Here is a 10,530-nt window from a genome sequence, read left to right as displayed (position 1 = left end):
TCATGATATGAAACAAGTGTTGTGTTCTCCTGAGTTTAAAGGCTGCAGGAAAGTGATGTATTTTCCAAACTTATCGAACTCTTCTTCTTGTTCTAATACTCGTGTTCACCCACTTAAGTCATTTAATCATTCACAAGTCATTACCATCAACCACACGACTGATGATCATTAACAAATCTCATTATGTTGATATTTTGTTTAACTACAAATAGTCATCCTGAAAATACTGTCGCAATATCGATGTCTACACATTTCTTCATATCGTGACATTTGATTTTGTTGCCCAGTCCCGCATTTATGAAGCTTTGGATGAGATTTAAAATATCATGATATATACCAAGTATCGCGATATGGCCGAATAATATCATCATATCATTTCAAGGCCGTACCTCCAGGCCCAACTTTGACCTTGAAGACATCAAATGTCATCGCAGAAGCTCTGATCGAAACCGTTCACTCTCTCACTCACTGTTGTCTTACCACACAGGGATTAACTGAACAAGATGTCGGACACGGCGCTGGAATTTTCTTTCCAAATACACGACCGCATTGCATTGTGGTATACGGCAGTTAAATATAAGGTACATCATATGTACACTCAAATTTGCTGAGCATTGTGGGTATTTTTTAGTGCACTATATGGTGAATGAAATTAACCGCTGAGAATTCGAACACAGCTCGTGTTTCCCCGATCATTACATCAGAGGGGGATAAATGGATGAATAAACATAGATAAATACAGTACGTAGGAAATGAATGGGGAATTATCGAAGTTCTCTTTAATGGTAACTGGAGCCGCAGGGACGGGTGTCCTGGGAAACCATTGTCATCCAGCCCCAGCTCGACCCCCCAAACCAGTGAAGCTGTGGGAAACACTGCTGTGTTGGCGTTAAGCGAGTGTGGCGGCGTGACACCTGTGTTAATGAGGCACAGGTGAATTCGGCCTGCTTGCCGTGCTCTAAGCTTTGAGCGTAAATCCTGTTGAGATGAAAGTGTCTTTTTTATAATGTAGCTGCAGGGCGCTGTGACCAAACATTTGTATCATGGTATTTTCTAAGATTCTTGCTGTTTCAGGGTGTTTCCCAGTATCCCCTCCACCTATAAACATATTTATAGTTATTCTACAGTCAGGAGGTCACAGAGCATGAACCAATTTTAACGTCATCACGCCACGAGGGTCACAATTCTCCAAATCTATGATTTGATTTGATTTACTGTGTTTAATATCGTTATTGCGATATTTGACCGTGTTATTGCATACTGTCCTCATATTATACAGCCCTCATTCAATCCATTTTTTTGATTTAAACTTTTTTTTAAGTACTGACAGATATCGTATTGTTTGAGTAGCGAGTGTTGATTCATAAAGGTGAACAGATCATGAGTGTTATGACAGTTTATGTTTTCAAATTCTTCTCAAAATATTGGCCACATGGTGTCAAGTTTAAAATTCTTGAATAATTGGTTAATCCCAATATTAACAGACACTTGATGGCAAAAGTCAAATTCACAAGCTTCACAGCTAAAGCCGACATTCGGCTGGGCTTGTTAGCGTAGCCTGCAGACTGAAGTTTTTCGTGAGCATAGTTTACATAACTCACAGGTGAAAGAACATGTTACCACTGCTGTCAGGCGAGCAGGAGGATTTTCTACTGCTGTGGTTTCTCCGGCGGTAATTACAGCGTTAGTAAAAAAAGTGCAGCTGCAGGCTGATTTCTCTGAAGCTCTGAAATGTTTTGTTTTCCTTCAGACGGACACAAGTTGGATTCTTTTAAAACCGAAGAAAGTCTGAAGAGCAGACACAACTCCTTCTCTTTGCGCTCTTTCGTCGTCCTCCATCTCTTTTTTCTGATCTTGAATGTAGTGACGTAAGCCTCTGCCAGCTGTTAACCCTTTAAAACCTGGATCAACGTCACTTCTCTCTGCTACATTCGGACGCCTTTCACAAGTATTTCACCCTCTGAACTCTGAGATGATTGGTTGATTTTCTTTAAAAAACATGGGGAGAAGGGCAATCAGCAGCTTGGCAAGAAATGTCCCACAAATTGCAGGAAATTAGAATTACAAAATTATTGTTTCAAATAAAAAGGAACATATCCACAAAATGTTATCAATTCTTCCTAAGTTACTCATTGCCTTCTTCCATTTTTTTCTTCAAGCCAGTTTTCACAGGTCTTAAAGGGTTAAGTTATTAGAGTTAGAGACCGTTTAGATTTCACCTGCTGTTTGCCACAGTGTTTCTGAACAGACGCTCACCGTGAATGAAGCTGTGGTATCAGATATGTGCTGCTATGATGGCAACGATTCAGGTGGACAGGATGAACCAGTTTACCTGCACCTGCATGTCCTGTTCAACATGATGAGTGTCTACACTCATGAGCTACGGTCAAAAACCCACAAATCTATCAGTTCATCCTTGAATCCACATGGACGTTCATCTACATATCTATATCTACATATATATCTATACTACTTGATATATATACATATATGTTAATGATGGTATTATTGCTTATACAAACGTACCTGGGAGAATACTGACAGGTGAGTAAACACACTCCAGGGTGTCTGGTATCATACACTTGACATTTTTTTAAGATAATTCCTAAACAAACTTAAAACAAATTTTTGAAGAAAAACAATCATGTTCTTCTTATTCAAGCATTGCAGGTCGGTATTAAGGTTAGCTGTACGTGTGGTCTAGCATAAGGACGTTTCATGTAGGAATATGGTTATTAGAGTGAGTAAGCCTCATTTAGATTTTGTCACGGTATAAAGTATTAGTGGTAGGTTTGCAGATTTGTAACATATACATTTTAAAGGCTTTATATTATTAGAATGAAATTAAATCTTGCCACGGTATAAAGTGGCAGGTTTGCAGATTTGTAACAAATGATTTGTAGCCTTCAGCTACCACGCTCCTCTCCTATGGAACCATCTTCCAGTTTCGGTCAGGGAGGCAGACACCGTTTCAACTTTTAAGGGTAGACTTAAGACCTTCCTCTTTGATAAATCTTATAATTAGAGCTGGCTCAGGCTGCCTGGACCTGCCCCTAGTTAGGCTGACATAGGTGTGACCTGCCGGGGGACTTCCTCTGATACGCTGAGCTCCTTTTTCCTTCTCTTGCTCCCTCCATCTGAAAAGGCTCATGTCTGTTTACTGCATTACGCTAACTCCGTTGCCTCTCCGGAGCGTTCCTGCTCCCTTGTTTCCTAGTTTTCCCGGATCCCGGCTGCAGCCTTGGCTGCGTCTGATCGTGGTGACAGCCGTGCTGGTGCTGTGATCCTGCCTTTGGCCGTGCTCGTGCACCGATACTGTTACCCCGTCTCGCCCTGATCGTGGTCTTGATTTTGCCGTTGCTGTGGTCCTGTCTGAAGCTACGCCTGTGTTCTTGCTTGATGCGACCTCCTGCTGCCTTTATTATGAGCCACGCCTCCACTATCAGTATACGTATGAGACTCTGATCAACACCCACAACATCATCATAGTCATTTAGTCATTTCACACCTATGGTTATTGTGATATGACATGCGTCTGTTTGCATTACTGCTGTCCCTCTCTCCCCCTCTCTCTTTCTCTTTCCTTTTTGTCATGAGTGTATTTCAACTGTTATTTACGACATCTATTGCATGTTTTGGGAGTTTTTCCATAGACAATGTGAGGGTCTGAGGGCAGAGGGACGTCGTACGCTGTAAAGCCGTCTGAGGCAAACTGTGTTTTGTGAAAATGGGCTCTATAAATAAAATTGACTTGACTTAACATCATAAATGTGAGCTTTTACATAGACGAGCTTGACTCATTTTGACAAAAATGAAACTAAAAGATGAATACATTAAGTTACATAAAATGTTTGTGTTAACAAATACCTCAGAAAGTCAAAGGTAAGAATATTTAATGACTTCTAAGGCCTAATATTCATAAAATTAAAAGGCCATTTTAAGGACTTTTAAAGGGCCTGCAGACACCCTGATACCATAGAGTCTGTGTTGGAAACAATTAGGGGAAGTACACTGAGCTGCAACATTTCCTTCATTAATTAATCAGAATCTATTTCCACAATCCTCTCGTAAAAGTATTATTTTAGGTTTTTTTCGGTCATAATAAAGTGGATCTGTGAGTTTGGACTGACTGCTGTCATCGATAATGAAAGTTTCTGTTATTTAAATAACGTGTTTGCATGAAGGCAGGAAGGTAACGATGATTCAGTGTTATATATGTTTAACTACGTACACGCCGCTCTATACAAACATGTGCTGACAGCTGCAGCGTTCTGCTCCTCAGTTTGACTGCTCAGGTTTGGAGATGACAGACGGACGCGTCAGACGTTATCTACCATCCTTCACTAAAGTCACGTGACCTCCGCCAACACGAACATCTGCTTTTCTACAACGTGTCTCCCAGCAGACTCGTAACGCCGTCAGCTGCTCTCTGCAGTCCGAAACATCAGCACTGATTAACCCTTCACACTCTGATCACTGGATGATGAGCAAAGATATGAAAACATAAACAGAGGAGCTGCTGTTTATGTTTCTCAGCAAATTCTCATAAGTTGTTTTTATATTAAAGAGTTTCTGATCTACATGAAGTTGGAAAAACTTTTGTCTCCAGTTAATTATAATCTCGATATTTAGGCTACAATCACTGCTGGACGCTCAACAGAGGAGTGTGTGTTAGACTGACATGAACTGAATAAAGTTACTTACAAGGTGGAAATCATTCATTGTTTAAATTTAATGTCTGTGTTATTTTTTAACTTTACTGTGAGCTAGTTTTTATATTTGTAATATTATTGTGAGCTAGTTTTTTTATTTTTAATATTACTGTGAGCTAGTTTTTATATTTGTAATATTATTGTGAGCTAGTTTTTTTATTTTTAATATTACTGTGAGCTAGTTTTTATATTTGTAATATTATTGTGAGCTAGTTTTTTTATTTTTAATATTACTGTGAGCTAGTTTTTATATTTGTAATATTATTGTGAGCTAGTTTTTTTATTTTTAATATTACTGTGAGCTAGTTTTTATATTTGTAATATTATTGTGAGCTAGTTTTTTTATTTTTAATATTACTGTGAGCTAGTTCATATCTGGGTAAATTTGCCATATACTGTATTTTATATTTGCATTTTTTACGTTCTTTGCTTTCTGCTGTTAGGTTGGTCCTTACTGCACGCTTTGTATCTGCACTCCTCTAACTTTGCATTGCAGCTGCTGCACAGCCGTTTCCCTCGAGACGAAGAGGTACTTACAGAGTTCGCCCTGATCTATCTTGCGACAGTTGACGCACACAGTGCAGCACAACATGAACACAGTGAGGAGTAATCAGACACACCGGCCGCACGCTGACGTCTCATTAACGGCACAAAAACCTGACATGACAGCAGAACTCATCACCGCCTCCTCAGACTGCTGACCGTTAATTAAAATTATGGTTTTAATGATAAATAAGAAATATTATGATGATCAATCAGCTAACAGTTTGTTTCAGACAGTCGATGATAATAATAATAAAAATAAATAATACACCTATCACGATTAACCCTTTGAAACCTGAGCAAATCCACCTGATTTCTTTCAATAACATAAAAAAAGGCATAAAGCAACTTTATGGAAAATGACCCCCAAAAAATTAGCATGAAATTAGTAAACGTTGCAAGAAAAATTCCTGAAAATTTGCATACACAAAGTCTTTTTTTTTTTTAAAAAAAAGACTAAATCAAAAATACAACCTGGAAAAAAGCTAAAATAATAATAATAATTGTTTGATTTTCTTGAGATTTACTCTCTCTCCTCTTATTCAGGTTATGTTTCTTGTCACCATTTTTAAAATGCAATTTGCAGGACATTTCTTGCAGCGTTGCTCATTGCCTTTTTCCCATCTTTTGAAAATAAATCAAACTAAGAAGCTCAGGCATCAAAGGTCTTAAATGCTAGCGAAAATTATCTGAACACATCGATATCAATCCAGGTTTCAAGGGGTTAATGTTTCCATTGTTTAAACTGTGATATCATCAGTAGCGTAACTAATCAACAGCACTGCTGGTTCCTCTGCAGTCTGACGGCGACTGAATCACTCGTCTGTTTACCTGCAGCTGAGACCGACCGCAGCCGCCGCAGCAGGCACAGCAGGCACAGCAGGTGTGCTCAGGTGAGACGCGATCGCTCTGAAATAGCATTGATCGGAGTTCGTCATTCGCCGTCTCTCCTCTCACCTGTCTGTCTCATTCACCTGTCTTTGTGCAGCTCAGGTGTTTGTTCAGGTATCTGTGGAGAAGCGTCTCCATAGAAACTACAGCTGCAGTGATGAGTCAGTTAATCAGCCAGTTAGTCAACAGAAAGTTCGCTGGGAACTACATTCGTCACTGAATTACCATTTTAGTCTTTTTTAAGCACAAAAATAAACATCTTCTGGTTTCACGCTTCTTCAGTATGAGAACTTGATGCTTTTCTTTGTTGATAATAAACTGATTATTAGTAGCTAATTAGACCGATAACCGATATTTGGAACCGATTCACAAACTCAAACACAAAACTTTGTTTAAATGCTTTGGCAAATGTTTAGTCAAAACTAAAACTTTCAACATCATAAATGGCAAGATTTTTAAAGTTTAGTTAAAATATAAATTAAAAATGAATAAATAAAGATATCTCCCTGAGGTTTCACAAAGTAAAAGTTCCTCCCATGCTGACACTTTCCTTGCACTTTTTAATTAATACAATTTATTGGTGATCATTAAAATAAAATGCTGATATCGGCCCTGATAATCGATATCACACACACACACACACACACACACACATTTATATATGTATATCACAGTAATGTTATTATTATTATTATTATTATTATTATTATTATTATTATTGTTGTTGTTGATGAGCTTCGTTTTATTATTGTTGTTATTATTATTATTATTATTATTATTATTATTATTATTATTATTATTGTTGTTGTTGTTGTTGTTGTTATTGTTATTATCATTATTGAGCCCTCTGACCCTGACTGTGGACCTGAACCAGAGGCGGGGGGTCGGAGCGCGTCTTACCGAGCAGAGGCGATGTTTCTGGGCATCTCTCCAGCCTCCTCTCCGGCTCCTTCTGCTCCTCCTCCGGGGGTCTGGGCTCGTCTCTCTGCTCCTGCTGCGGGACCAGCTCCGCGGTCGCCTCCTCCCGGGCCTCCCTCGGTTGTGTGACACGGCTGAGCTCTGCGGGTCTGACCCGGCCCGTCTGTGTGTTGGCGGTGTTCCGGGACTGCTGGTTCTGGACGAAGGCGAACCGGAGGTCCAGGGAGCGGACGTAGAAGACGACGGTGACGGAGATGTGGAGGAAGCAGAGGAGGACCACCAGCTTACAGGTCCGGTGGAGCAGGGAGAAGTTAACGGAGGACTCCCCGGCCATCCTGCCTCACCGGGAGACCGCCGATCCGCCTGTAGCCTGCGAGGGAGGACGCGGGACAGAGACACTGATGGTTCGCCCCCCGGGTCCTGGCTCGTCCTCCGGGTCCTGGTTCGCCCTCCGGGTCCTGGTTCGTCCTCCGGGTCCTGGCTCGTCCTCCGGGTCCTGGCTCGTCCTCCGGGTCCCGGATCTACCTGGTTCCCCGCTGACTGACTGTTAGCTCTCGGGCTCCATTTTCCTCAACTTCACCGGAAACTTTGCGCCTCGAGGACACCGAGCTCCGGTCCGGGAGACACTGACAAAAGTGAGCAGACCGTTTCTGCGGTGAGTCTGTGATCTCGGTCCCGGTCTGAGAGCTGTTAGCTTCGGTTAGCTCTCCGTGCGTTCACTTTCACAGTGACGGGGAGTGTGGACGGAGTTAGCGGCTCCGTGTCTCCGTGTCTCTGTGTCTCCGTGTCTCCGGCTCCTAAAACACGGCCGAGGACACGCGGAGTCCCTCAGATAATAAAAAACAACTTAAAAACAAAGTTTCAACAAGTTATCGAGTAAGCGGCGCTGTTTTCTGACAGCGACGCGAAGAAACGCAGAAAGACGCGGAGGACACGGACTGCCGAGCTGACGACATGTCCCCTTACACTTCCGCTCAGTTCAAAATAAAAGTATAATCGCTTGGTTCCGCTATTTTCACTTCCTCTCCGTTATTTATTTATTTATAAATTTATTTTTAGTTTTTTAAGGTGTTTTCTTTTGTATATCACTTTATTGATAGTGCTGCTGACGACATTGACAGAAGAGAGGGGAGACATGCTGCAAGTGTTTTCAATTATTATGGACAAAACAGATATTTACATTAAAAATAAAAATTAATTATTATTTTGGCCATAACTCAAGAATTTTTACACTAACTATTGTGATCATTATTTAAAATTATTTTAGGGGGATTTTCCATTTATTTATATTACAGATACATTAGCTCGAACAGGAGACAGAGGTGATGACATCCAGCAAAGAGCCAAGGCAGGGATCGAACCTGCGGCTGCTGTGGATCAAATGATGAAGTGCTGACATGATATATATATGATATATATTCAAAGGGTCAAAGGTCAGCTTCACTCTGTTTTCTGTCCATTATTCAGCATCATATCTGAGGACCAGATGCTGAATCGGGACGTTATTCTGTAAAGTGAGCTGACTGTAGATGTTCTTCATGTTTTCACAGACGTGGATGTGAGCTGTCAGAGAAACCTGACCGCTGTGAGGGCCAGACAACATAAAAACAGAAATTAAAGGCAGTCATTTATGTTTTCATGTTGTTTTTGTAAATGTACATGCATCTACAGAAGTGGAAAGACATGACACTTAAAAACAGGGAGAGAAAGTCCTGCACACTGTCCCGCTTACTGCTGATATATGACCCTCATCAGGTATGACCGCAGCACTGTATATTGCTCGTATCAAAGTACTGTAAATTACTGTATTACTTGTAATTTATTGTACTACCTTCAGTGAGGTATTTCTATCAGCTCATTTAGATTTCTTACCTCTTCAACACCTTTTTTTGTATTCTCTTTTATCTTTTTTTTGTGACTGTTTTTAATGGTGTGAAGAAATAAATGAATAAAAACTCTTTAAAAAGAAATTTTAGAATTTCTGTTAAACAACTCTTGGAAAATGTTTTAAGATCCGACTGGAAACCTTTAAAAAAGTAATAAAATGACTACACAGAAAAGGGAAACTGAATCTCTGACATTCAGCGTTGAAATGGACCCTCTGGTGGGCGAGCCCCCTGAGCGTCCCTGTCTTCAGACATGGACACAAACTGTCAGAGGACCTTTTGAGGTTTGATATTGGTTATTGTTGATTTAATCCAGACGCTGACACGCAGGGACAAAACTGGTCTGAATACGTTTTGCTTCTCTGCGGCTCTTTATCTAAGACTAATACTTCCTGTTCCTCTCGCAGGCCCGCCCTGCAGCTGTCGGGCTTTTATTTTGGCAGCGGGCGCCGCTCTCCGGGGTTTTCCGGCTGGTTTCGTGGATGAACGCGAGACTGAAGCGGGTTTTGGTGGCACGAGGACGAGGCGTGACCGCCTGCCGTGTCAGTCTGTGAGGACAAACACCGCGAGGTCATGAATCATGGATTAATCATTTAACAGTGTTTAATCTGTCTATTTTTGTAACTTTTGGTTTCATTTTTGTTGTTTTAACAGACCATTTCCAGAAAAAGGACCCCATCAAAAGTAATAAAAAACAAATAAAATTAATAAATGCATGTGTGATCAGTCTCATTCAGATGTTTTAATGTTTTTATTTTTGCTCAATTGCTCAAAAATACATAAAAAGCAGGGTGGGCTTATTTGAAGTATCCACCTAACAAATAAAGTTTCAAATTTTACAAAAATAAAAAAACAAAAACTTTTACGCAGAAAACAGAATGACAAAAATGATGGCACAGTAACAGTATATACACCAAACATATGACAACAATAACAGCAGGCAGAGTCATATTCTGATCTTTAAACATGGATCAATAAAAGTCATGTTATCATTCTTCCTGTCTGAATATTTCTGTCTGTGTGAATGATTGATTTTGTTTGGGATGGATGTGTGGTTGTGTAATTTTAATTTTACTTACTTATTTATTCGAAGTGAGCAACAATGCAAATAAACAAAAAAAAACTTCAGTCAGTCAGAAACACACACACACACACACACACACACACACACACACACACACACACACACACACACACACACACACACACTGTGATGCTGAAAGTGAAGCAGAGACGCCCTCATGTGGTAATTTATTTTTTCAAAAGTCAAACTTTGTGTGTCCTTTTGTTATCATTTGTTGTAGAGTTTTTTGGTCATTTTGTCTCGCTTTGTAATTATTGTGCATCTCCATGTGGCTGTTTTGTGTCTGTAGCTGTTTTGCATCTCTTCTTAGTTGTTTGTGTCTCTTTCTTAACTTTAATATACAATACATCAATATTAATTACAGGTGTGATAATTTTAGTAACAGATAATGTAATTAAAAATATTTAATAACATAAATAAATAATGCATTATTATTATTAATTACAGGTATCAAATCATAACAACAGATGACATGTTTGAAACATAATTAATACAT

The 10,530-nt window shown here is 39.9% G+C and overlaps 1 protein-coding gene across 1 annotated transcript in view; it reads right to left on the bottom strand.

The window, feature by feature from the left end:
* Positions 1-8,026, bottom strand: part of b4galt1l (DP-Gal:betaGlcNAc beta 1,4- galactosyltransferase, polypeptide 1, like) — a 31,096-nt gene extending 23,070 nt beyond the window's left edge. The window contains exon 1 of the mRNA XM_042493431.2: positions 7,047-8,026. Within this exon, the coding sequence (XP_042349365.2) occupies positions 7,047-7,398 (352 nt within the window). The 5' untranslated portion in view covers positions 7,399-8,026. The remainder of the gene's footprint in view (positions 1-7,046) is intronic.
* Between the last annotated feature and the right edge of the window lie 2,504 nt (positions 8,027-10,530).

The sequence above is a fragment of the Plectropomus leopardus genome, chromosome 8 (genome assembly GCF_026936395.1).
Source record: "Plectropomus leopardus strain MGB_pleo_1.0 chromosome 8, ASM2693639v1, whole genome shotgun sequence".
In the NCBI taxonomy this organism is placed as follows: domain Eukaryota; kingdom Metazoa; phylum Chordata; class Actinopteri; order Perciformes; family Serranidae; genus Plectropomus; species Plectropomus leopardus.
Note: the sequence above shows the minus strand (reverse complement) of the source record. Positions and strands in the feature narration are given on the sequence as shown.